The 27,955-nt window shown below is 45.5% G+C and overlaps 3 protein-coding genes and 1 pseudogene across 12 annotated transcripts in view; 2 read left to right on the top strand and 2 right to left on the bottom strand.

The window, feature by feature from the left end:
* C17H8orf89 (chromosome 17 C8orf89 homolog) overlaps positions 1 to 18,638 on the top strand; it is a 160,310-nt gene extending 141,672 nt beyond the window's left edge. For 6 of the 7 annotated variants that reach the window (XM_067017508.1, XM_067017501.1, XM_067017500.1 and 3 more), the window contains one exon: positions 18,581 to 18,638. The gene's annotated coding sequence lies outside the window, so the exon portion shown is untranslated. Of the gene's footprint in view, positions 1 to 9,416; positions 9,495 to 18,580 lie in introns of those variants that run through there. The other variant, XM_067017499.1, reaches the window with a different exon arrangement.
* Positions 29 to 27,947, top strand: SBSPON (somatomedin B and thrombospondin type 1 domain containing). Its single transcript, XM_059042950.2, has 5 exons — positions 29 to 308; positions 9,417 to 9,611; positions 18,581 to 18,671; positions 20,457 to 20,633; positions 25,391 to 27,947. The coding sequence occupies exons 1-5, from the start codon at positions 95 to 97 to the stop codon at positions 25,506 to 25,508; spliced, it is 795 nt and encodes a 264-aa protein (XP_058898933.1). The 5' UTR covers positions 29 to 94; the 3' UTR covers positions 25,509 to 27,947.
* Positions 23,360 to 25,073, bottom strand: LOC136792947 (heterogeneous nuclear ribonucleoprotein A1-like; annotated as a pseudogene).
* TERF1 (telomeric repeat binding factor 1) overlaps positions 23,360 to 27,955 on the bottom strand; it is a 48,059-nt gene continuing 43,463 nt past the window's right edge. Inside the window, exon 9 of one of the 4 annotated variants that reach the window (XM_067017497.1) lies at positions 23,360 to 27,047. In XM_067017497.1, coding sequence (XP_066873598.1) covers positions 27,042 to 27,047 — 6 coding nt within the window. In that variant the 3' untranslated portion in view covers positions 23,360 to 27,041. The remainder of the gene's footprint in view (positions 27,048 to 27,955) is intronic. The other 3 variants (XM_067017496.1, XM_067017495.1, XM_067017494.1) reach the window with 3 other exon arrangements.

The following is a 27,955-nucleotide window of genomic DNA, read 5'->3' as shown; positions in this document are numbered from 1 at the left end:
GGCCGGCGCGGGGCAGGGCCAGGCCGAGCTGCTCCGGGGCCCGCGCTCTCCGAGAAGCCCAGCGCTCGCCCCGAAGGTGTGCGGAGCGCGTGCCATGAGGACCCTGTGGATGGCGCTGTGCGCGCTGGCGCGGCTGTGGCCCGGGGCCCTGGCCGGTTGCGCCGACGCGGGGCGCTGCTGCCCCGGCCGGGACCCCGCCTGCTTTGCCCACGGCTGGCGGCAGGACAGGGTCTACGGGACGTGCTTCTGCGACCAAGCCTGCCGCCTCACCGGGGACTGCTGCTTCGACTACGCCAGGGCGTGCCCAGGTGGGTGGCGGGCCCGAGGGTGGGCAACCGGCCGTTCGCCCGCAGCGGAGGGGCACAGGGTCCCACGCCAGGGACCGCAGCCCGGCAGCCAGGTGTCCCGGTGCCGTCTATCCCGGCCCACCCCAGACGCGTCCATCCAGGGTCCTCCAGCACCCCCCTCTCTAGGTGCACCCCAGACTCTTCATCCTAGGGTCCCCAGCCTCCTCCATCTCGGGATCTCCCAGTCCTCTCCATCTAGACCTACGGCTCCAGTGCCCCCCTTCCCACCAGAGCCTGGGTGGAAGGGGCTGGAGCCCTGTCGTCTGGAAGGGCGCTGGCCACCTCGGCCGAATGAATCCCTCCGCCTGGGAGCTGTGGCTTGGTAGGGCCACCTCCCACCTGGAGAGATGGTGCTGACAGGTTCCAGAGGTACGCCCCTGTGCCGGTTCCGCCGCGTGCAATCTGTTAACCCTGGAGAGGGGTGATGAGGAGGGAACATGTAATTATCCCACTTGGCGCCAAGGCCTTGTCCTGGGAGGGTACTTTCTTCTGGAGAACAACTTCCTAGAGGACCACAGTGGTCCTCTCCTGCACTGCACCGTGTAGCACAGCCCCTTCCTTCTAGGAGGTGTTCCATATATTCGTTGAATTCAATTTTATCCATATAGCATGGTAAAGATGTTTATCTCAAAGTTCCTAGTATGTTTTAATCTTGCCGGTTTTCCTTTAGGGTCAATCTTTTTCATCTTTAAGTCTCCCACAATATCACAGCCCCTGGTATAGGCTCAACAAATGCTAATTTCATTAAATTAAAAGGTAAAGGAAGACATGGTGAGTATAGTCCTGAAAAACAAGGCGTACCTGAGAAAAGCCAGCTCTGGAAATAAAAGTAGCCCTGCTCCCTGATAATCACATCACCCCAAAAGCCACACATACATTAGGGTTTGACCTCAAGGAGCCCAGCGTTGTGGGATCCTCAGCATCTTCCTGGTAACCTGCAGGGCTGTGTCATTCCCCGGGAAACTGGACGCCTGGTGGAGACTAGCACCCCTTCTGCCTCTTTTCTGCCGGGAGAGGCCACCAGCCCACTGCTGGACGGTCACCCAGATGTGACCCAGATGTTGAAAAACATTAAGATCTTTCAAATCTTGATTGAACGCTAATGATTTACCTGAGAATATTGATCTTTTTGATAGGCTTCTTTCCCTCTTCTGCTCCAAGGCCAGGGTACTTTACTACTAAAGTAAGGTGAAGAGTCAGTTACTGAGGGAATGTAGTGCCCTAGGGCCTGGCGTCCCCTGTTCCCTGCCCGCAGAATCCTCCCTAAACTCCTGTTTGCCTCAGTTACCTGGATCACTCAAACCTTGCCACCATGGCAGCCTCTCTCACCTGACCTTTTCTCTCAAGGGATCTGCCTACATTCTAAAGGTAAATACAGAATTCCTGCAGTTCAGATAATGGGCCCGGGTCTGTGGTAAGCACAGCAATACTAAAACAATGAAGACACAATCTCTGCCCCCTGGAAGTTCAGAGGCGAGCAGGGAAACAACACACAAAACCATTTGCAATACGCTCAGTGCCAAAATAATGGATCCAGGAAGCCAGAGAGGAGAAACTCAGAAGACCAGAGGAATTCAAGGAAGACTTCCCAGAGGAAGTAATGGGCAAGCCTGGGCCCAGAGAATGAGGGAGAAGCCTCTAGAAGGGGAAGGGGAGTTCTAAGAGGAAAGCATCTCATGGCTGTTCAGTTTTCCCTGTGGGCGTCCGCGTTTTGTGACAGCGCTAGGCTAGGCCCTGAGGCTCACCTGGGGAACAAGACAGACACTGAATGCTGCTAGATAGGCGAGTGTCAGGAGGAAAACTGGCTTTTTCGTGTGCCCCTAACAGCGCCACGAGGAGTTGCAGAATCCTCCAAGTCTCTATTTGGTCAAAAATAAAACCCTTATTTTCAGTCCAGAGATATTAAAACAAAGAGCCTATCATTTCGGACTGAGGATTTATTGGGGAAGTAATGGCAGAAGAGAGAAGACCTTCCCATCTCCGGGGGAACTCAGAAGGAATCCCAGGACCTCTGTGGCTAGGAAGAGGCTGTGAGCTGTGGACAAAGAAGCCCAAGCCAGAAAAGGAAATGGTGCCTGCTAGGATTTTTAAAGGAGCATTTTCCGGAGCCTTCACTGCCCTTCCCCAGGGAGTTAACAGAGGCTCTTGCAGGCCTAGGCAGAAAGCAGACTCGGGATGGAAAAGGCTCCTCGTTGGTAGATTCTCTCTGTGCCTCGAGTTGTGCGGGAAGCCCGTAAGAAAATAGAGACAATTGGAGGGCGGCCCACTTGGCGAGCCCAAGCCTGCTCTGGCCTCAGAGCTGAGGGCGAGAGTGCGGGGCGGGACGGAGCCGAGATGCTCGGGTCTCCTCAGCCCCCGACCAGCATCACAGCTGTGCTGACTTGGGGATCTGGGGAAAGGGGAGGCGGGCCTGCATTATGAACGTTTTGCAGCCGCCGGAGCTGGGGCTTTCAGAGGGCTCTCCTGTCACAGCGTGACCGCAGGTGGGCAGCGGGGTGAGATCTGAACCCACGCTGCGCGCTTTCAAGTTGCCATCGGCCCCATCTGTCTGGGGCAGCTCATAGCTGTAACTGATCGTACCAGATAAGGTGCAGCGGCGCAGAGCCTCCAGTGACTCTGTTCATAGAGCCATTCGGCCTCTTAGAATCCACTTCCTTCTTACCTAATGTTAGGTTAACTATTGATGCTGCCCAAAGCAGTTTTGACTGACATGACATTTAAACGCGAATGAAAAATGTCACTGTGTCAGTGGAACTTACTTCTAGCCCTTCTGATTTTTTTCATCTTGAGAAACACGTTATTTTTTGGTGTGGCTAAGAGATGACCGTACTGGAACTTTTCTTTTTCCTAAATAGAAAGTTGTTGTTTTTTAAAATTTATTTATTTTTGGCTGCGCTGGGTCTTTGTTGTGGTGCGCGGGCTTCTCATCGCCGGCAGCTTCTCTTGTTGCAAAGCACAGGCTCTAGGCACGCGGGCTTCAGTAGATGTGGCACGCGGGCTCCAGTAGTTGTGGCATGCGGGCTCAGTAGTTGTGGCTCGCAGGCTCAGTAGTTGTGGCGCACGGGCTCAGTTGCTCTGCTGCATGTGGGATCTTCCCGGACCAGGGCTCGAACCCGTGTCCCCTGCATTGGCAGGTGAATTCTTAACCACCACGCCGCCAGGGAAGTCTGAAAGTTATTTTTTTTTACTCAGTAAAAAATAAAAATAATTTGAATCTGAAGAATTACTAAACTGCCCAAAAAAGTCAGTTCTGAAATTAATCATCTCAGAAAAATCTAATTATGTTGATGGTATGGGTTTCAACACCAATAACATATCTTCGTAACCACCCCCCACCCCCCAGAGGATAAAGGATAGAGAATTTTCCACTGACTGAGCCTGATCAGGGATGGGGAGAGACGGAGGAGGGGACAGGTCTGAGTTACGCTGCCCTGAAAGAACTTCCTGGAAGGCTTGCTTATCAGGCTTATAACACACAGTCTCTAACTCATCAGCTGGGTTCGTGGAGTCTGCATTCTAAGACTGTAGAAGCAGTAGGTTGCATTGGATCTTGGATGAGCAACTTAAGGACAGAGTAATCATTAACCCAAGTGGAGCAGGACAAAAATTGAGTCGCCTCTACGGCCCAGTGTCTTCTCCTAGATTTATGGGGAATCCAAGAAACCAACTGGCCGCGCTCTCCAGGTACCTCCCAGCTCTCAATTTCCTTAGGTCTCACAACCCACCCAAGTATTCTTCATTTTGGTCTCACTTTATGGACGAGGCAACCAGAGCACAGAAAGGTCAAGTCGTGTGTCCAAAGTCACACAGCTAATAAGTGATGAAGTGAGATTTGAACCCAGGAGCTCTGGATCCAGGGCCCACACGTTTAAACATCACGTTTTCACTGCCTCGGAGAAACTGGCCTTTCTGAGAAGCTGTGGACTTTGTTGGTAGGCGCCATATAAATACTGGAAAAGTGAGTGAGTCTTCTTTCTCCATCAACTGTATGCCCCTCAGGGGTGAAAAAGTGTGTCCCGCTCCTCTTTGCAATCCCCTAAGAGCGATCGCAGTGTTGTTTACAAACATTTGTCCAAAAAAATATGACCACTGGTTTCCACCTGGAGGATGTTACCTCTGACTTCAGAGGGCAGTGCCATCTGAGGTATATCCACATGTCCTTTTTTAAAATAACATTTTCTGGGAATTCCCTGGCAGTCCAGTGCTTAGGACTCTGTGCTTTCCCTGCGGAGGGCGTGGGTTCAGTCCCTGGTTGGAGAACTAAGATCCCGCAAGCCACCCGGCACGGCCAAAAAAAAAAATTTCCTTCCTGATCACAAAATATATGTTTGTTGCAGAAAGTGTAGAAATGCACAAAAGAAGAAAAGAATTTACCTGGAAACTTACTACCCAGAAAAAGCATCATTATCTTTTTAATTTTGATTCCCTTTTTTCCCCCAGGCTTGCATGGTGTCTAAAATTCTGTTTTTCTAAGGTGACAGTTCATGTCATTGTCTTGTTAGGACCATTTCATAAACTTTTCCAGTTAATATCTCAAAAGAAAAAAAAAAAAAAAAAAAAAACCTACCAGCGGCCAGATAACATAGTTTCTGCAAGAGGAGCCAGATAACATAGTTTCTGCAAGAGGAAACAAATACTTGATCATTTTATTGGTGCTTTTTGAGGGGGTCCATAGGCACTTGGGCAATATTTACGCTCTCATTCGTCTTTCAGAGAAGTTGTGACAGGGTTCCTGGGAAAGGGGTACACATACATAAGGAGAGGGAAAAAGGTAGATGACATACAGTTAAAATTGTCTCACCCTGAGATGTGTGTGTGTGTGTGTGTGTGTGTGTGTGTGTGTGTAAAGGGACGGTTTCATTTTTCCTCAGTAGATTGTCGAGAAACAGAAGTTACGCATCAATGGTACTGCTGCGGGTAAAGTGTGAAAAGAATATTTCCTTAGGAATGATAAGGACTAGACCTGATTAGAACTTAACAATGTGAGGGAGAAAGCGCTTGATCGTGGGTGGCCTTCAACTTTTAGGTGGCAAAGAGCCAGGCAGGCAGGGCCAGATTACAAAGAGGAAGGCTTGAATGTCTGTGATTAACCAAGGTGAGGCTACATGAAGATAAGCAAGGCTTTACATTAAGAAGAAATAATCCAGACTATACTTAGGAAATGAAGGAGCCTGGCTTTTAGTTCAGTTTGCTGCCGTGTGTGCGCGTTTGTGTGTGTCTAATTAGATGAGCTGGCCAGGAAAGGACTCCTTGAAAATAAAATAATTCAGCTGGACCTCAAGGATGAGCCGAACCCAGCCATGCCCAGTGTGGGAGGAACATTCCAGCAGAGGGAAAAAACAGACAAAGGTCCCAGAGTGAAAGAGCCTGGGTGGGTGTGGCGGAGGGGTGAAGAGGCCAGAGTGGGCGGAGCCTAGGGCAGAGGGGTCACTCGGTGGGGGGGCTCCAGGTGGGAGAGACGGGCAGGCACAGGCAGGTCACCCAGGACTTTGTGGGCCATGCAGGGAGGTTTGATTTTATTCCAAATTCAATGGCAAAGCCATGGAAGGAGGTTAAAAAGTCATTAAAAAAGAAAAAAAAAAAAGATTAGTGGTACATCTTTTAAGGTAATTGTACTTGGATATGACTGGATATCCTTGTTAGGACATGGAAAAATGTACCCTACTCTTGTGTGCAGATTCGTTATTGAACTGTATAACTTACTTTTCTGCTCTTGGCTGTTCTCCTCGTGGCCGCAGTGGGGATACCTGATCAACAGAAAGCTCCAGAGGAAGGGGTCCTAGCTGGTAGATCGTGAAGGGCTTGACGATTTCTTGCGTTCCGGATCTATCCACTGTCTCACTGCCCAGTGCGCCCAGAGCCAGAGGTGCCCACTGGACCCAAAGTAGAAGCTTAGGAGTCTACTTCCTACCTCTGTTCTCTTCTATGTCTTCTTCTCTGTCTCTGTTCCCCATTCCCTGATTACATTTCCTGGGGTCACCTCCCCAGATAAACTGCTTGCATTCAGATCCATGTCTCAGGGTCTGCTTCTGGGGAAACTCCACCTGCATGTTATGTTGAGTTGAAAGAAAGGAGAAAAAGAGAGCTTGCCGCTCTTGCAGGCACCCACTACGTCTGGGCTTCTGTCCCCTAAAAGGGGTGGGAGGATGTCATCAAATCCCAAGTATTAAGACATAGGGAAGCTGGGGCAAACTTGGAGTCAGGAGATCCGTCTGCTCACTAGGTAACAGGCTGCCAGCCCCCAGTGACAGCCAGGGAAACAAGGATGAGAACGTCAGATTTGAAGAAAGAATATTTTGATATGCTAAGTACAGATGTGAGTTAGGGAAGCTTTAGTGGGAAGGGAACAAGAACGCTAATGGAAGAGTTCAAAAGGGAATCTGTGTCATGCAGTTGACATATATGACTTGTGGTGATAAATCTGTCAGAAGTCTCTGTACTTCTTCTCCCAAGCTCCGTGACCAAAGATCACCTGTGACAAATCGCAATCCAAATAATGAAAAGTTCACAAGTTTCTTAATAATAGAATTGTTTTCTGCAGAATAGGAATAAATACTTCAGACTCATCTTGCAACTCAAAATATTTTGTGGAACCCCTTTCCACCGGTGAAACTATGTGAACTTTTTTCACTTTCTCTGACAATAAAGTCTCCAAGATGTTATTGTTCAGGGCCCCAGAACTTGCTGATTCTCTTTATGAGGCTGTTAAAGTCACGAATTGGAAAGACAGGGCATAGTATTTTGCCAAGGACAAACCTTAACCCATAGGGACAACAGCTGATTCAATGATTCTGTGATTTGAGGACTTTGCCTATTGGTCAAACCAAATAAAATAAACATTTATGAGACATGAGACACAAATATCGAAGAAACACCGAGAGACTAAATTCATCCCCCCATGTCAACTTTTACCATATGGATAGGGTGCAACCCAAGGCCATATTACTAAGTTCTGAGTTAAAGCCACGGCAAAGTTGTATATTTTTTTAAAGTGCTCCCAGGGGGCTTCCCTGGTGGCGCAGTGGTTGAGAGTCCTCCTGCCGATGCAGGGGACACGGGTTCGTGCCCCGGTCCGGGAGGATCCCACATGCCGCGGAGCGGCTGGGCCCGTGAGCCGTGGCCGCTGGGCCTGCGCGTCCGGAGCCTGTGCTCCGCAACGGGAGAGGCCACAGCAGTGAGAGGCCCGTGTACCACAAAAAAAAAAAAAAAAGTGCTCCCAGGACTTCCCTGGTAGTCCAGGGGTTAAGAATCAGCCCTACAACGCAGGGGATACCACTGAGCCCAGGCACTGCAACTAAGACCTGATGCAGCCAAAAATAAATAAATACATAAATGTTTAAATAAACAAATAAAGTGCTCCCTACTTGGGCTATAACTTTTTTTTTTTTTTTCTGGCTGTGCCACACGGCATGTGGAATCTTAGTTCCCCAACCAGGTATCAAACCCGTGCTCCCTGCAGTGGAAGCATGAGTCCTAACCATTGGACCACCAGGGAAATCCCACAAAGTTGTACTTTATAGTGATGTCTAAATGTTTAATGTTTGAATTAAGTGTATTATGAAGTGTAGTTCAACTCCAGTATATCAGGTCAGGACTAGCTAGACTCAGGGATGAAGAGATTTGGGGGAGAAAGAGTTATTAAAGGAATTAAGGACAGAAGGTGTCTTTCTCAACCAGCTCCTAATCTGGCAGCCTCTTTCAATGCCTTCTGGTTCTATGGGCCAATTAAATCAGGGGACTGTGAAAATAAAATGGGAAGGTCAACAAGAGATGAAGAGCAGGAAGTGACCTGTTATTGATTTTCCAAAGGATGTGTGCAGGGCAGATACTGGGAACCAACTCTCATGTGGCTCGTTCTTGCTTCGTTAGGTAGCTGACATGTGATGCCACGAGTTTTTAGACGATTAGTAAAAGCATGTTTCAAAGCAGTTCGAAACTTTTGGCTTACTGACCGAGCTTTATGTTGTATGTGACCCTTTTCATGTCAGGTGTAGTTATGTGCTACCAAACGATACAGCTCCCAAACACCATGAGCCCTAAACTAGAGTTTGCTGAGAGGCAAAATGAATGTTTTCAGGTACAAACTGTTGGAAGTCCAATCAGATTGCAAAGAAGTGCAGGTGTTTTCGTGGTGAAGACTCTGGAAAGTGTGAGGGTGATTGGGAAAAGTGGGTCACATTTTGTGGGAAAGAGAGTTTTTGCATCCATTTCAGGGTGCATGTTGTGTCTCCTTGTCCTTTTCTTATATCCAATTTCAAGTCCTCAAGTAATTCAATTTAAAAACTCATTACAGTCCTTTTAAAAGACTCATTGGGATTTTAAATGAAAAAGTTAAATGTGCACCCACATTGATTTTACAGCCTTGGACAGAGCATTGAGAGCCAAGTTCTCACCCTGACTCTGCCTCTTCATGGCTGACCATGGGTGTTCTTACCCTCTGTGGGCCCTGGTTGCTGGTCTCTGAACTTCGCCTCTTACAGTGTATGAGTGTCTGAGCCATGGAGGATGAGACTAGAGCACCCAGGAGAAACCTACTGGGTAAGGGGTACTTGGTGCGGCCTAAGTCATGTTTTATGGAGGCACATTTCCTTATAAGAATTGACCTGGGTAAGTGATGGGATGATTGACTGGTGGGAGAAATACCTTTTCTTTTTTATAATTTTTTTTCCTTTATGTTTTCTACGATGAATGTGTGTTTACTGTTACCATAAAAATGTTCTGGCCAGAGGAGGATAAAGTTACAATCAAAGGAAAACAAGAGCAAAGACCTGATCTAAGCCCAGGGATTAAGAGGAGGTACCCTGAAGGCCTCAGTCTCTTTTGCTCGGGTGTGTCCTGGCTCAGACCCATCTTCATGATCCTGCAACATCCGCCTGCCTCTAAGAGATACCCATTTATCAGTTCACCATCAGGGCGGGTGGCATCAATGTCAGCTTGGGGTGTTCCTCCTGATCCAGGGCCGGGTCCAGGTGCAGTGTACGCGGGCTGAACTTGACTGTGTGCGTTGGCGGGAACGCCGGGCAGGCGCTGGATTTGCTCAGGTGTGCGTCCCGTCGTGCTGTTTTTCAGCTCGCCCGTGCATCGTGGGGGAGTGGAGCCCCTGGAGCGGTTGCGCCGACCAGTGCCGGCCCACGGCCCGCGTGCGGAGGCGCGCGGTACGGCAGGAGCCCCAGAACGGCGGCGAGCCCTGCCCGGCCCTGGAGGAGAGAGCCGGCTGCTTGGAGTACGCGACGCACCAGGGCCAGGACTGCGGGCACGCTTTCGGTACTGCGCTTTCCCTGATCGCTGCCCCTGGGGCCTCTGGTGACTTTCCATCCCTTCGTCCCATAGAAGGCCATGTGCCAGGCCGGGAAAGTTCCGTGAGCTGCAGGGAATGGGATGGGCCAGCCTGCCCAGAGGAGATAGGAAGCTCAGGAAATACTTGATCAAGGAATTATAAGTCAGCTGTGTCAAGGCCTCCTCCCACCCCCTCCCAGTTACAGCCTGTAGGTGGGTGGCCCCTTGCCGCTGTGCGCGTGCGCCCGGTGTGGGTGAGAATATTTCACTCAGGCTAGGATGTGTCCAGTAAGGATGACCTTGTTTCACCTTTCAAGGTCATACCTGTTGAGTCACGAATGCTTGCATCCATGTGAAACTGGTAGAAAAAATAGAAATTCCGAAAGGATGATCAAATGATTAAAACACCTGCCTCTCCTCTCAAGCCGACTGGATTGGCGCTGATGTGATCAGATTTATGATTTGGGAAGATCGTTCTGGTTGGGGCGTGACCAAGGAGACCAGGAGTCGTCTTGATCATGAGTCAGGAGCCACAGGAAACTCACACAGAAATAAACAAAAAGGCCAAAACAGGGGTGTTGATCGGGATTGAATCTGATAGAGCGAAACACTGATTTCTCAGGGGAGAAAAGATCACATGTTTTCCATAGGAACCTGGAAAATTCCATGTCAGCGTGACCCTCCCTAAGCCATTTTTCCCCTTTTTTCCTTCCACACACAAATATTTATTGAGAGTCTACTTGATGCCAGGCGCTGGGCTGAGTGCTAGTTACAACGGGGAAAAATGTTGACATGGAGTCTGCTGTCAGGTAGATCACAGTCTAGTGGGAGGGGGAGATGGTAAGCAGATAATGCTAGGAAAGTAATCCCAGAAAATTACAGCTTCAGTTTGGCGCCACAGGTACTGAACAAGGGAAAGGTGTAGGGAGCGGTGTGTGTCCTAAGCAGATTTCCCCCGGCCTTGGTGGAGGAGGGCGTCCCCAGAGGCCAGGAGGGGAGCGGCTTCCCTGAGGATGTGGAGATGAGGCTGAGAAATGCAGAGCTATCGAGGCAGAGAGACCAGTGTGGCGAACCAGACAGTCAGGTGTAGGGCGTTGGAGGGATCTGGGGACTGATGTAGGAAGAACGCATGACCACGAGAGTCGGTAGCACACAACAACCTCAGGGTCCCCGTGAGAGGGGATGTCCAGAGGCTATGATATGGTGACCCCCATACAGAAGGGGAAGAGAGGAATCTGCCAGGAGCTTGTGTATCTAGGTGATGTTAGCCAAGCAGCATGGTTTGGAGTCTCTGGTTGGCTTCAGAGGGCAGGTGCCATGACAGCTTGGGGTCTTATAACCATAAGGCTTTACCTGATCAACGGCCGGCAGATGTTGCGTGTAATTTCACAGGGTATGCAAAACAGGCAGGACCTAAATGACTAAAAATCTGCTTGTTTGGCTATTTTAAAAACAAATTGGGGCTTCTCTCGTGGCGCAGTGGTTAAGAATCCGCCTGCCAATGCAGGAGACACGGGTCCGAGCCCTGGTCCGGGAAGATCCCACATGCCGTGGAGCAACTAAGCCCATGTGCCACAACTACTGAGCCTGTGCTCTAGAGCCCGCGAGCCACAACTATTGAGCCCGTGTGCCACAACTACTGAAGCCCGCACGCCTAAAGCCCGTGCTCCGCAACAAGAGAAGCCACCACAATGAGAAGCCACGCACCGCAACCAAGAGTAGTCCCCACTCACCGCAGCTAGAAAGAGCCCACACACAGCCATGAAGACACAGTGCAGCCAAAAATAAACAAATTAAATGAATAAATTTTAAAACAAACCAACAAACCAAAAAAACAAATTGGATGTGTAAAATTTTGAGTTTGGTGCCCGTAGGTTTTGAGGCTAACAGGTCTCAACCTGCTGTGAGGAAATAAACAACCTAGGTCCCATCTTTGGCTGATTTATATAACACGAGGGAGGCACAAGGCCCATTTGAGAAGCCAAAGGAAGGCCAGTGTGTGGGGAGCAGAGAGGGAGGCATCTGGGCTGACACGCCCCTGGATGCAGGGCCTTGGGGGTCCCTGTTTAGGACTCTGGTCTTTCTCTTAAGAGCCGTGGAAAACCACTGGGATATTTTCTGCAGGTGCCAATGTGATAAGATCTGTGATTTGAAAAGATCTCTTGGGGAGTGGAGTGGGTAGTGGCAGGGCCAGGGCAGAGGCCCTTCATGGATACAGCAGTCGAGTTAAGCTCGCAGGGAAATAATTTAGGGCTCACAACAACGGTCACAGAACAAGCTCTCATTCAGCTCAGGCACTCTGCAGAAACACTACAGAAAGGCTGAGGGAGGAAGTCGCTGTGGGACATTATTGATTTTTTGGATGGCTCTCACAGCCTATAGTAGATCTATCAGAAAAAGCAACTGCACTGTTCAGTTATAGGGATTGGCTGCTAGACGGTATTCCTGTAGCACATCTGAATCTTCATTGTGGCTCCAAGATGCCCAGACCCCTTCCCCTTCTCAGCCCTGGATCTCTTCAGAGCAGGATGATGCAGGTCACAGGAAAGGGAACAGGAAGCATGAAAATGCATATCTTCCATTTATTTGTATTTTCTTCAGTGTCTTTTTTTTTTTTTTTTTTTGCGATACGCGGGCCTCTCACCGTTGTGGCCTCTCCCGTCGCGGAGCACAGGCTCCGGACGCGCAGGCTCAGCAGCCATGGCTCACGGGCCCAGCCACTCCGCGGCACGCAGGATCCTCCCGGACCGGGGCACGAACCCGTGTCCCCTGCATCGGCAGGCGGATTCTCAACCACTGCGCCACCAGGGAAGCCCCCATCAGTGTCTTACAGTTTTCAAAGTAGCGGTCTTTCACCTCCTGTTTAAATTTATTCCTAGGTATTTTATTCTTTTCCATGCAAGTGTAAATGGGATTGTTCTGTTAATTTCTCTTTCTCATAGTTTGTTCCTATGAGAAACCAAATTCTTTTATTAGTTCTAACAGTTTTTTGGTGGTGGCTTTAGGGTTCTCTCTATATAGTATCATGTCATTTGCAAATAGTAGCAGTTTTATTTCTTCCTTTTCAATTTGGATGCCTTTTATTTCTTTTTTCTTACCTAATTGCTGTGGCTAGGACTTCCAATACTATGTTGAATAAAAGTGGCAAGAGCGCCCATCCTTGTCTTACTCCTGTCTTAGAAGAAAAGTTTTCAGCTTTTCACCATTGAGTATGTTAGCTGTGGGTTTGTCATATAAGGCCTTTGTTATATTGAGGTACGTTCCTGCTATTCCCAGTTTGTTGACATCAACAACATAAATGGATGTTGAATTTTGTCAAATGCTTTTTCTGCAACTTTTGAGATGATCATATGATTTTTACCCTTCATTTTGTAAATGTATCACATTGATTGATTTGCAAATCAATGTAACCATCCTTGCATTCCCTGGAATAAATCCCACTTGATTGTGGTGTATGATCCTTTCAATGTATAGTTGGATTCAGTTTGTTAATATTTTGTTGAGGATTTTTGCATCTATGATTATCAAGGGTATTGGACTATAATTTTCTTTTTTTGTAGTGTCTTTGTCTGGTTTTGGTATCAGGGTGATGCAGGCTTCATGAAATTTGTTTGGAAGGTTTTCCTCCTCTTCAATTTTTTGGAAAAGTTTGAGAAGGTTATTAAATGTTTTGGAATGTTTTGTAGAATTCTCCAGTGAAGCCGTCTGGTCCTGGGCTTTTGTCTGTTGGGAGATTCTTTTATTACTGTTTCAATTTCCCTACTAGTAATCAGTCTATTCAGATTCTCTATTTCTTTGTGATTCAGTCTTGTATGTTTCTAGGAATTTATTCATTTCTTCTAGGTTGTCCAATTTGTTGGTGTATAATTATTCATAATAGTCTTTTATGATCCTTTGTATTTCTGTGGTATTAGTTGTAACTTCTCCTTTTTCATTTCTGATTTTATTTATTTGAGTCCTCTTTTTTTCCTTGGTGAGTCTAGCTAAACATTTGTCAATTTTGTTTATCTTTTCAAAGAACCTGCTCTTAGTTTCATTGATATATTCTACAGTTTTTAGTCTCTATTTAATTTATTTTCACTCTGATCTTTATTATTTCAGGAAGAACTGAAATAATATTTTTAATCCTCATGAAACCAGGACTTGATAAACTGTGAAATTCTCAGCCTACCAAAATGGCAAAGGACACTAAAATGAAGAGATTCACTCACAGGAAAACATGTTCTAGAGGAACACACGCAGGGCATGGTTGTATTACCTTTTGTCAATACCTCAGAAAGCTGGAGGTAACAAATTATCACAAACTTAGTGACTTAAACAACACAAACATATTATCTTAGAGTTTTATAGTCAGAAGTCAGACAGGTCTCACTGGGCTCAAATCAAGGTGTAGGTGGGGCTGAATTCCTTTCTGATGGCTCTGGGAGAGAATCAGTTTCTTTACATTTTCCATCATCCAGAAGCTTCCTTTTCCCATGGCCTCCTTCCTCCATCTTTACAGCCTGAAACATTGCATCTTTCTGTGCCTATCTTCCACGGTAACATCTTCCTCTAACTCTTTGAAGGACCCTTGTGCTTACATTCAGCCCATCTGGATAATCCAGGATGATCTCCCTATTTTAAGGTCAACTGAGTAACTTGAATTCTTCTTTGCCTTGTAACATAACATATTCACAGCTTCTGGGGATTAGGACATGGACATCTTGGGGAGGGGCCGTTATTCTGCGTGTCATGGAGGTAGGACAGTGTCATCATTCTTGGTTTACACATGAAGACATTGGAGCTCAGTGAGATGATAGCATTTGTAAAGGCACCAGAATTTAAACCTGCATCTCATGGCTCTCAATCCTGTGGGTTTTCCCCCCCTTTTTTTTTTTTTTTTTTTTTTTTTTTTTTTTTTTTTTGCGGTACGCCGGCCTCTCACTGTTGTGGCCTCTCCCGTTGCAGAGCACAGGCTCCGGATGCTCAGGCTCAGCGGCCATGGCTCACGGGCCCAGCCGCTCCGCGACATGTGGGATCCTCCCGGACCGGGGCACGAACCCGTGTCCCCTGCATCGGCAGGCGGACTCCCAACCACTGCGCCACCAGGGAAGCCCAGTTTTCCCCCTCTTGATAGTGTTTTGCTGTTAAGTGTTATCATTAGTTATTATTAATATTATATTGCAAGTTAATATTGATATTGTAAATTCATTAATATTCATATATTAGTAGTAGTATTATATTTTTAAATTACAGTTACAGAATCTGGTAACTAAGTAGAAATATAAAGGCCGTGCAAGGCCAGTGAATGAAACATGATCACTGAGACACTCTTATTAATGATCAAGTAGCCACTGCATTCTTTCTGTTTCATTTAACATGTATCGTGAGTCTATTTCTATCATAAAAACAAATGCAAAAACCCAGATTATATATTTGTTGCCCACACTGACAATTGTTTATATGCTTTTTCCTCTTGCGAGATTGCTGTGCAGTATCATGAACCTTATACTTCCAGGCTGGCGTTATTTGTCAAATTTTCATTCTGTCGTCTTCTACACCATAGCTACAGACTAGTTGTTCTAAGCCTGCTTTCGTGGCACCCCATTGTGTCAGAGGGCTTTATGAAATTCTCAAAGCAAATTTAATTTACTTTCATGTTCAAAGTAAGTATGTGCAGTGCCACGCTTTTAGAAGTGGAAGTTGTTGTAAAAGCGAACAGTGGTAGGTTGATGGGATGCCAGAAAAGCTGGCAAATAGTCTGTTAACAAAGAATCTATTACGTTGAATATTGTTGCCAGGAAGGGGAAAGGAGAGGGAGCTGGCGTTTATTGAGAGCCTTTGTCCTGGGGCACCGGTTACGTGCTTCCACAGAGAGGCAAAAGAGGGGCTGGAGGCAAAAATCATTTCTAAATTACTTACTGCTCTTAAGTAATGAAAAATTGAATTTCTGGGGGATGTTGAAAAGTGGTGTCGGTTCAGAGCTCGCCAGGAGATCTGGATTGTTTACTTTAGACTCTTGCCAGAGGGAAGGACGCCCCCCTCCATAGAATGTGCCACCAAACCAAGCCCGGGCTGGAGGAGGCAGGACACGGAGGAGACAAGGTCCAGGGTTACCGGCTTGCTTCTATGATGGGTCATAAGCACAGAGGCTTGACACTGGGCATGGATAGTAAGTCTTAAAGAAGCTAGTGTCTATACTGGGGCTCCTGCTTGGTCATTTACTATTTATTTTCCCTTCACTTAACCTCGATGAGCCTCAGTCTTCTGATGAGAAAACCTGCTCAGAACACCTCTTGACAAAGTTCTGGTGAAGATCGGTAACATACGACGTGAAAGCACTTTGTACACGAGCAGGCTACACACAGCAGGCTACACACGGACAAGGTGCCATGCCGCTCCGGGCATTAATCTGTGCCCACCATGAGCCCTCCCCCACCTCCTGGACCGCACTTCCCGCCCCTCCCCCATGCCTGAGAGAAATCCGAGGGTCAGGGCTACCATCTCCCTCTCTCGTCTCTCAAATCTCACTTCGCATTAAGGGCAGTGCTCAGGCACAGAAAGAGAAAACACGGCCGAATTTAAGCAATTCATCGGTAATATGCTGCAATATTGAAACTTAAAAGAGTGAAACTTTGTCATCTGCATTGCAATAGAGGCAGCTGCCACATTTAGACATGAACCTTGAATATGTTTCTTAACCTCTCTGGGCCAGTTTCCTCATCTGTGAAATGGGGAAATAATAGGGTCTATCTCAGAGCGGGGTTATGGGAATTAAATGAGTTAACACATGAAAAACACTTAGCATCATGCCTGGAAACTTAGAGGTTCATCACTGTTAGCTCTTATTTTTATTATCGTAGAACTTCTTCAGATTTTGTATCAGAAACTATAGTCATACACTTGCCCTCTACTACCTAACCAAGTTTCCCACCCACCCCCCAAGCTACACGTTAAGTGCATTGCCTTTGAACTTTTGTAATAATACCTGCAGTACAAATTAGGAGCTCAGATAAATGTTTTGCACTAAAGAAACACATCCTGAAAATGTTATAGTTTGACTGATATAATGCTACGTGGATGTAGCAGTAAACGCATTCTTCACTAAGTGAATAAGCCTATAAATGCGTCAGAAGAACAGAAATGAAAACAATACGTGAGAAAATGAAAAGCCTTTCGCTGTTTGTGTTTCTGATAATTAGGTCTAAGAGAAACAGAGAAAGATCCTAACGTACATGCATTCACTTGTCCTTTTTGATTCCGTCCGTGGATTTTGGAAGTTCAAAAGCTACAGTCACATTTAGAAAGAATGACATGTTCTCTTTGGAAAACAAACATGTTAGCACAGCGAGGAAGAGCCACTCGGTTGGGAGTCTATAGTTTACACTAGATGTGGGTAGCGTTCAGACTGCAGAGATTAGGTGCTCAGACACCGGGGACAAAAGCGGTGCCTGCGACGCTTAGGATCAAGTCTTATATTCCCATGCCATAGAAAAATGACTCCGCATTCAGAAAATCTAAAGAAGAATTAAGGCTGCCATCTTGTGGCAGGAAGGAGCTTAGCAAGGTGAACATGCAGGCTTGAAGCCTCTATTTTGCCGCTGGTACCCTCACGCCATTGTGCTCTTGTTGATGATAAGTCAACCTGAGCTGGTATCTCCCCTTCCTGGGATGGTCCAGTTTCTGAAAGGAGAGCTAAGAAGGATGGTTGAGGCATCTCGGCTGCAAGGCTCAGGATAGGAACAGAAGACCTCAGGGAAGTAGGACCCGTGAACCTTGGTGGCAATTTCATTCACTCATTCATCGACCCATTCATTCCTCGCACACATATTTATTGAGCATGTAAATGTGTGAGGGCTCCCGTGATGAACAAGGCAAAACGCCGCCTTTCTTGAATTGACAGCAGGGTGGAATCTCCAGGTGCTGCACAGAGCAACAGACGCCCCCCCCAGACTTAGAGATGAAATAGGAGGTAGACAAACAAACTACGAGAGCAGAGGTGGGAGGGAAGGATTTCTGGCTGTTTTCTTTTCTCCCACCCAGAGTGTCAGAGGTGGGAGTGGGGAGAGGGGCCAGGAGAGATGCTTTAGGACCTTTCTTCTCTGAGTTTGGTGTGGAGAGAGTGCTATGCTGGCCAGCACCTGGTGGTCACACCCTGGGCTATATGGTTGATGGTGAAACTTCCAGGCTGTGGTTATCAGAACACCTGGGAGCATTGACCCTTTCCTCCTTTTGTTTTTTCCCTTTCTCATTTCCTCTCTCTGGTTGTTTTTTTTTTTTTTTCTCCTTTTACCCCTTTTTTCTCGTACCTTCCTTCCTTCCGTCTCTCTCTCCCTTTCCTTTATTCTTTCTATCTTTCCCTTTTCTTCTCTGTGTCTCTTCTTTCCATTAAAAAAAAAAAAATTCCCTCCCTTTCTCCAGTACCTTACTTTTTCCCTTGGTTCCCCCGACCCTGCCCGTCTTTTTTTTTTTTTTTTTTCTGTACGTGGGCCTCTCACTGTTGTGGCCTCTCCCATCGCGGGGCACAGGCTCCGGACGCGCAGGCTCGGCGGCCATGGCCCACGGGCCCAGCCGCTCCGCGGCACGTGGGATCCTCCTGGACCGGGGCACGAACCCGTGTCCCCTGCATCGGCAGGCGGGCTCTCAACCACTGCGCCACCAGGGAAGCCCCCTGCCCGTCTTTTTATTATTCCCTCTGGGCTGTGCTTCCTGGCCCCTCTCCTGCCTTTCCACGTGGTGTTATCACTGCAGACAAGAGTGCTTATCAAAAGCCTGCTGTTCCCTTCCCTACCCAACTGCACTGCACAGAGCTCTATGGAATTCGTTTATGGGGACTCTGACTTCACCTCCTTTCACTCCTTGACGGTGTCCCAGAGATTGAGGGATGGAAGGCTTTAGACGGGTTTGAAACCAAGTTTGGGAAATGTCGCCCTGGGTACTTCAGGCTTCACGTGTTCAAGGTCATTCTCCTTTTCCAGTCCCTGCCTTCATAACTACCTCTGCGTTCAACAAGGAGCGAAGAAGACAAGCGGCCTCCCCACAGTGGTCCACAGACACAGAGGATGCTGGGTAACTTGCTGGTTTTTTTTACTTACGTTTTTCCGGTTGGTCGGTCAAGTCAGCCCACAAAGGTAACTTGCGACATGGGTTTTCTTCTGTTATTCGTACACTGACAAATGTGACTCTTTTATCACAGAACCGGGAAGTACTTGTCCCTTCCCTGTTTTATGTTTAAAAAAGATTTGTTTCTGAGGTCTGATCCCTAAGAAGAAACATGCTGTATAAAAATGAGATGATACTATTTTGTCAGTCCCACTAAGGCTGCTCATCTTATAGTCCTTAGGGGACTGTGGACTCCAGCACCGCCTCTGGCTGGTGAATTTGAACGTGACCTCCACCTGAGCTCTGAGGACTTTATCAAGACCTAATGGCTCAGGCTGGGAGGAACCTCTGACCTCATTAGAAATCCTTTGGGCTTCCCTGGTGGCGCAGTGGTTGCGAGTCCGCCTGCCGATGCAGGGGACGCGGGTTCGTGCCCCGGTCCGGGAGGATCCCACATGCCGCGGAGCAGCTGGGCCCGTGAGCCGTGGCCGCTGCGCCTGCGCGTCCAGAGCCTGTGCTCCGCAACCGGAGAGGACACAGCAGTGAGAGGCCCGCGTACCGGGGAAAAAAAAAAAAAAAAAAGAAATCCACCCTTCTGCGGTCAGAATAGAGATGCCAGACGCACTGCATGTTCTAATCTCCACACTACCTCTCACCGCTCCTCAGTTTCTCCTTCTTGTAAAATGAGACTATTAATTCCTACCCCGTGGGTTGCTATGAGAATTTAATGAGAAAATATCATTGAAAAGATGTCAGGGTTAAACGGTCTGAAATTGACTGAGGTTACATCAATAGAATTTCTTACCTTAATACCTTAAGGTATCTAATAAATAATACTTACCGTCATTAAAGATTTTCTTTGAAGCAGATTCTCCAGACACTTTCCATCTAGCTTTTTACAGCTCGTAATTGTATGGATTAAAAAAAAAAAAACGAGCCCATTTTAGCATAGTTAGGACCTAAAATGCCACATTGTTTTGTTTCCCTGAAGAATTGCAAAATTGTGTTGCTTTTAAGTACAAGACTCTAAAATATTCATCCATGTCTGGATGCGCCCCCAGAGCCTTCAGAGTCTAGTCACATAATAGAGTGTTTCCCGCAGCTCAGTATAAGGTGACACTAGTCTGTTACAGGAAAACATGTCTCAGCTTCCCATGTCCTTTTATCTGTAGTGCCCAGTGTAACTTTGATGCTTGACTTCAAGTCAAAACTCATCTCATTAGCCCAGATCATGCAGGTGAGCCCGATGGGGAGAACAGGGAAGGCCCCAGGAATGTTTGTGGGGCAGAAAAACACAAGTGCTGGCCTGGAAATCCAGGACTAGCCCTCCTGGCGCTCACACGTTCTCAGGCTCAAGCAAGGTCTTGTTCAATTTCTGTAATTCATTAAAATCTCAGCAAAGTTATCAAGGGCAACTTTCCCGCTGAAATGTGCTTTTAGACACAATTTCGTGGTCAGACTAGATAGGATATGAAACAAGTTTCTGCAAATTCGTGTTGACCAGATAATTCAACCATGGGCTGAAAAACAGCAAAAACGTTCAGCTGTCAGTCAGACATCATAGTTCAGCGAATGAGAAACTTGACAAGGCATTCTGTGACCTGTGACCATGCAACGCCCTACCTTCTCCTGGCTGTCCCATTTCCTCGGGGGGGCGGGGGGGAGTCCAGGCTTCCTAAGCCTTTCTCCAGAATTAGGCCATTTCTAATTAACAGCAAGTGAAATTGCTCCTTTTTTTTTTTTTTGCTCTAGATACTGTATGGAGTTCAAGACAGAGTCATTGACTCACCACTGCGCCACGGAAAACCGGCCCCTAACCCGATGGATGCAGTATCTCCGAGAGGGCTACACGGTGTGTGTGGATTGTCAGCCTCCAGCTATGAACTCTGCGAGCCTTCGATGTTCTGGAGACGGCCTGGACTCTGACAGGTAAGGGAGGGAAACTGGTCGGAGGATTTTTCTTGGTACTCATTTGGGGAGGTCTGTCCTCTCCATGTCCTGAACCAGGATGTAGCAGATCAAGGCATGATTTGGGGAATCAAAACAGTGAGGAGAACATTCCATCAGGCAATTCCAGAGTCCAGGACCCGGTTCATACTCTGGGACTTAGAGGCTCTGTATCAGAGAGGCGTGAGTGAATTTGGATATTGGGGTTCAGGCCAAGCTCACAAGTGACTACCGAAGACCTGCACAGTAGCAGCCGTAGACACTGTGTAAACTGATGAGCTTGTCTTTGCTCTAATAATACTGTATTAATGCACACTAAAATTTCAATTTTATATAATTTTCATGTATCATGAAATATCCTTTTGATTTTCTTTCAACTCTTTGAAAACATAAAAATCATTCTTTTCTATTACTATTTTTTTCATTGAGGTATATTTGATTTACAATATTCTATTAGTTTCAGCTATACAACATAGTGATTCAAAATTTTTACAGATTATACTCCATTTATAGTTATTATAAGATATTGACTACATTCCCTGAGCTGAACAGTATATCCCTGTGGCTTATTTATTTTACACACAGTAGTTTGTACCTCTTAGTCCCCTCCCCCTAGTTGCCCCTCCCCCATCCCTCTCCCCACAGGTAACCACTAGTTTGTTCTCTATATCTGTGAGTCTGTTTCTTTTTTGTTATGTTCACTAGTTTGTTTTATTTTCTTAGGTTCCACGTATAAGTGATAACATACAGTATTTGTCTTCCTCTGTCTGACTTACCTCACTAAGCATAATACCCTCCAGGTCCACCCATGTAATTGTAAATGGCAGAATTTCATTCTTTCTACGTCTGAGTAGTAGTATATATACCACATACCCATTTTCAACCATTGATAAACACTTAGATTGCTTCCACGTCTTGGCTATTGTACATAATGCTGCTATGAACGTTGAGGTGCGTGTATCTTTTCGAATTAGTGTTTTTGTTTTGTTTGGATATATACCCAGGAGCGGAATTGCTGGATCGTAAGTAAACGTCATTCTTAACTCATGGGCTACGCAAGGGGGTGGGCTGGATTTGGCCCATGGGTCACTGTCTGCTGAACCCCGCCCAGGTGATTCATACTCACAGCAAAATTTCAGAATCACTGCTCAGTGGGGTAGTCATAAAATCATGGCTGAGATAGTAGCCGTGTGCCCAGCTCTGCAGGGTCCGAAACTCTTTTGATGTTTGGAGCCCCCAGTTCCCAGTGTGGGGGGCAGGGGGTTCTCCTCACACAACAGGAAGCAATTCGTGGGACACCAGCTGGGCATCCAACAGTTTAGCTCAGTTCTGACACTATCTACCCAGAGATGGCATCAGATTCCACAAGGTGAAGGGCTCAGTCCTATAAGACCGTTCCCTTTTGCACCCCCCTTCAAATCCCATTCTCAAGCTCAGGCTGTTACCTGTGCTTCTGACCAACTGGCTATAAATCGGAGATTCCCATGACCTCCTCCTCAGGTTTGATTAATTTGCTAGAGCGGCTCACAGAACTCAGAGATACACTGACTTACTAGATGACCAGTTTATTGTAAAAGGATATAACTCAGGAACAGCCAGATGGGAGACATGCACAGGGTGTGGGAAGGGGTGTCATTCTCCCCACATCTCCATGTGTTCACCAGCCTGAACCCTGTCTTTTGGGCTTTTATGGAGGCCTCGTTATGTAGGCATCATTGATTAAATCATTGGCTATTGATTGATTCAACCTCCCGCCCCTCTCCCCTCCCTGGAGGTTGGGGATGTGAGGTAGGACTGAAAGTTCCAACCCTCTAACCACCTGGTTAGTTCTCCTGGCAACCAAGCCTCAACTTCAGGTGCTTCCAAAAATCACCTCATTCACATAAACAAGACATTTGCACCACTCTCAACATTTAGGAAATTCCAACGGCTTTGGGAGCTGTCAGCCAGGAACGGTGGACGAAGACCAAATATACATGAAAAATATATTTTGGTCGTTTGAATGACCAAATATATATTTCTTGTAAATCATCATATCCCAGAAATCTACAGAAATCTATAGATTGTCCAAAAGAATTGACCCTTGAAAACATTTTACCACCCTAAAAATCCATGCCAGTCCTGTACTTATCTACTAGTTAAATCCGATAACACTATTCATAACCAAAAGAAGGGTAGAATTTGGGATGGGCATGGGTTATGGTTTTAAATATGTCAGACAGGACTGGGAAAAATACAGATTTGAAAGAAAAATATGGACCTTCCCAGTTAATCGTTATTCCCATAGTATATTTTAATATTTAATAACTTGAATTTATGTTTATTAGTTTCCTGTGCCCAACAGCCTCTGTATTGAGTACACATACGAACAGTAAAGTGGGTAAGGAATTCACATGAAATAGAAACAATATTTAGACTTAATATTTTCCTGACTACCTCACCCATATTTTAACTTTAAATGAATATTATAATTTAATTTGTACCTGTAAAGCACCTTCAACCCAGGCTGAAATTCCAGTGACTTTAAAAATAATAATTTCAATAATATGGCTTTTTTCTTTTCACTGCTCCCATTTTTCATTATGGGATCAAAGAGCTGGAAAGGATTTCAAGGGATCGTTTGGTTCAGACCCCTCTAATTTATTTTTTTTTAAAAGAGGGTATTAAATCGTTTATTGATTACACATGATAATGCATGATACACGAGCTTCATTCCCATCTATAACTTTATCTGGTATCATAATTCAATTTAGATATGTTGCATAGGATATGCCAACAATCATATTAATAAGCAAAAAACTCCATGACTTTGCTTGGATGACCCTTTTCACGGCGAACTCCAGGTCACAACACAGTAACTGTCAGTTCAACTACACCAAGGTTTCGGAAGACAATACCTTCTCCACCAAAGCAGGTTGTAAATAAATTTTGAACGAAACCTGGCATCACCCTGAAGGAATTCTAACTTCGCACTGTTGGGGTAGTTTACCAAAATGGCTTCAGAGTAGATTAACTTTACACAGCACATTTTAAAAAAACACACATCTATTCAAGCGTCATGATTAGACTATTACCTTTAGCAATCAACAGCATGGGTGCAAAAAAGAAAAAAAAAAAAACTACATTAAAACCCTTTGTTGGGATGCTTTACACTTTCCACAGAACAGAAACTAAAATAACCTGTTATACAGTTAGTCACAAATACAGTCCTCGAGTTTTTTTGCCCATACACATGTGTATTGTCTAAAACATGTCTTCTTTGTAGCAGCTAGGCCCTGCCACCAGTGTGCGTGGCTGAGTTCACAAATCTGTTGTAACCTGGAGCTTCCCCATCAGTTCTCTGGCTCTCCTCTCCTGCTGAGCTTTGTTTCCTGCAGTGATCAAAACCTTCTGCCACCGCCATAGCTACTGCTGCTGCTGGAACCACCATAGCCACCTTGGTTTCGGGGGTTGGCAAAGTATTGGCCTCCACACCGTAGGGGAGAACTTGTGCCTCCAAAGTTTCCTCCTTTCATGGGTCCAAAATTTGAAGGTTGATTGTTGTAACTGCCCAAATCGTTGTAGCTTCCACCACCTCCAAAATGGCTTCCATCGTTACCAAACCCATTATAGCCATTTCCACTGCCGCCATCTCCCCCGCCACCGCGGCTGCCACCCAAGGCACCTCGGCCGCTGAAGTTTCCTCCACGACCAAAGCTGCCATTCCCACCAAAACCCCCTCCAAGACCAGCACCAAAGTTTCCAGAACCACTTCGACCTCTTTGTCTGGATGAAGCGCTAGCCATCTCTTGCTGAGACCGGGCTTTCCTTACTTCACCGTTGTGGCCATTCACAGTGTGGTATTTCTGAATGACAGTCTTGTCTACGGAGTCATGGTCATCAAAGGTTACGAAAGCAAAGCCTCCCTTTTTGTCACTGCCTCTGTCAGTTGTGATTTCAATCACTTCGATTTTCCCATATGTTCAAAATAATCTCTTAGGTGACGTTCTTCAGTGTCTTCCTTAATGCCACCAACAAAAATCTTGTTCACAGTGAAGTGGGCACCAGGTCTTTGAGAATCTTCTCTTGAGACGGCCCTCTTTGGCTCCCATCCACCTCATGTGAGCTTGCATTCATGGCTGCGTCCACGTCCTCCACGGCGGCATATGTGACAACCCCGAAGCCTCTGGAGCGCCTGGTGTTTGGATCCCTCACTGCCACACAATCTGTGAGCGTCCCCATTACTCACAATGGCTCCTCAGACACTCATAGGTTATTTCAAAGCTCAAACCTCCGATGAAGAGCTTCCGCAGCTGTTTGGGCTCTTTGGGTGACTCTCATATAGACGTGACAGCAATGGAGGATGTCAACGATGCCTACTTGGCGGTGTCCACAGGCAGAAAGGCCAAACCCCTCTAATTTAAATGGACACAAAACAGCCATTTTCCCTTATGTAGCGCTTCATATACTCAGAGCAAGTGAGAGACACGAATGCGCTAACCTCAAACTACAATCTCAACAGGGGGTGTTTGTTCTCAAATAGGGATTGATTGGTAACTTGTGACAGAACCTGAAGAAGGGAAACTCAGTTTTGTGATCATTTTTTTAAAAATTTCAATTTGTAATACACTTCAAAACTCAAGGGGTGATCATTTTCTAAAAAAACCCCCAAAACAACAAACCTCAATTTATAATTCTGTAAATTAGAACTTTCTTTGGTATGCTTTAGCGTAACTCACATTTTCAAAATATCATTTCAGAAATCAGACCCTCCATTGGCAAGCAATTGGCAATCCCCGATGTCAAGGAACTTGGAGGAAAGTTCGGCGAGTAGAACAATGTTCCTGTCCAGCTGTTCATAGTTTTATTTTTATATAGATCGTGATATAAGTATTTCAAAATCTGTCTGTAAACATGCTAAATACTAGCAAGTTATGCTCAACGCTTCATAATTCTTTAAAAACTCTTTGGCCAAAGTTCCTGAATATATGTCATTGCCACACTCTGAAGTAGAGAAAGGAAATTTGCAGGCCAGTTCTCAAGAAACACAGTGCCTTTATTTTCATTTTTACTAAGTTGAGGACCCACCTTAAAGTCTCCTGTGGTTTTCTGTCCTCGATCTGTCTCCTGGAGTCTCCTCATTTAATAGGTGGCCCATTGGACACAGTGTTCATCTGTTTGTACTTAAACTTACTACATTTTAATGGTCCATTTATTGGTAAGTTGTCATTTAAGGGTATCCACAATTTAAATCTTGCATTCTTTCTTTCTATTCTGTAATCTCTTAAAAGTTTCTTTCTTTAAAAAATGTCTACAGATTGGGCTTCCCTGGTGGCGCAGTGGTTGAGAGTCCGCCTGCCGATGCAGGGGACACGGGTTCGTGCCCTGGTCCGGGAGGATCCCGCGTGCCGCGAGGCGGCTGGGCCCGTGAGCCATGGCCGCTGAGCCTGTGCTCCGAGATGGGAGAGGCCACAGCGGTGAGAGGCCCGCGTATGGCAAAAAAAAAAAAAATGTCTACAGATATATGTACACTCACACATACATTTCCCATGTATTATTCCATAAATTCTGAAATAATAAGTTCAAGCGAATTGTCACAAATAATTTTCCACAGGACAAGTGTTTGAGATTTAGTAAGCATTTTGTTATGTGAAACTAACAGTTCTGCTAAAAATACTTTCTTGTTCATTTTTTTTTTTTTTTTTTTTTGCCACGCAGCTCAGCATGCAGGGTCTTGGTTCCCTCACCAGGGATAGAACCCATGTCCCCTGCAGTGGAAGCACAGAGTCCTAACCACTGGACCGTCAGGGAATTCCCTAAATATACCTTTTTTTTTGAAATAGAAGAAATTTTCTTCAGTTAATTGAAAAGCATCAATCAAACGTTCGTTCTAAGTCAGCACAAGTTCCTTTAAATGTTATAATTTCCATGAAGTGAAATTTTGGCACCAATGAATGAAACAATTGCTTTAATTATGGACATTCTACCATCATTAATATCCAAAATTATTTCCAAGGCTTAAAGCCTGAAGTTGACTAAAATAATTTTGGAGTCCAACTTCAAGTTTAATTGAAGTAAACTTACTACTTTTTTTTTTCTCTTTCCCTACAGCACGTATTTTCTTTTGTTTGGAGTAGAAGGCAGAGGTATAGATTATGGAAGGCATAGATTTATTACGAAAGCTATGATCCCCGCCCCCGCCCCCACCCCATGCACCTCCCAGCCATACACACACAGAGAAGTATTAAGTCTCCTTATCTTATGATTGGAAAATCAATGGACCAGAGACAAAGTGCATTGTTGCAGGATCTGGGCTGCAGTCAGAGCCAAATCTCAGCTTCTCATCCAGAACTCAGCTTCAATGGAAAGCCTGTCATTGCCAAAGACTGTGCTGTAAAAGCGAAGCCCTTTTCATTTCTGAAACAAATTTTAAATTCAGGATATTTTCTTCAGAAAATTGAATCTCGAGATTTAAACTACAGGCAAACTTCGGAGGTATTCGGGTTCGGTTCCAGACCACCAAAATAAAGCAAGTAACAAGAAAGTTTTGGTTTCCCAGTGCATATGAAAGTTATGTTGACACTATACTGAAGTCTGTTGAGTGCGCAATAGCATTATTTCTTAAAGTATATACCTTAATTGAAAAATACTTTATTGCCAAAAAAAGCTAACCATCATCTGAGCCTTTAGCAAGTAGTAACATCAAAGATCACAGATCACCTTAACAAACAGAATAATAATGAAAAAGTTCGAAATATTGTTAGAATTACCAAAACGTGACACAGACATAAAAAGTGAGCAAATGCCATTGGAAAATGGCACTGTAGACTTACTCGATGCAGGGTTGCCACGAACCTTCAATTTGGTAAAAAAAAATATGCAACATCTGAGAAGCACAATAAAACAAGGTATGCCTGTATATGAAATTCCTTTGGTTTCATTTGTATAAAATATTATTTACTAACAAATGATTTACTAAAATACATATTTCTTGGTACTTACCATGTAATGACATAATGACGAGCAAGTTTAACAGGGATGGAAAAATCCCCAATATTTAATGCTGAGAGTAGCAATATTTCTGACTATATGTTCATTTAACTGTCAGAATTGTTTTTGTAGTAAATTAAATTCTTCAGAGATTAATAATTAAAATTTGAGTCTCATCAGGGTTGGGAACTTCAACTATAAGTTTATTATTAACATTTTAACACCATTTCTAAGATCTGTAAAGCAAAACTTTTGAAGGCATACTTGGGTAATTATCAATGTTACTTAAAATTTTATACCAGTAAATAAACTTTCTGTTCACATTTTAAAAATCT

Source organism: Kogia breviceps, chromosome 17, assembly GCF_026419965.1.
Source record: "Kogia breviceps isolate mKogBre1 chromosome 17, mKogBre1 haplotype 1, whole genome shotgun sequence".
Classification (NCBI taxonomy): domain Eukaryota; kingdom Metazoa; phylum Chordata; class Mammalia; order Artiodactyla; family Physeteridae; genus Kogia; species Kogia breviceps.
This window is presented reverse-complemented; position numbering and strand designations above follow the sequence as displayed.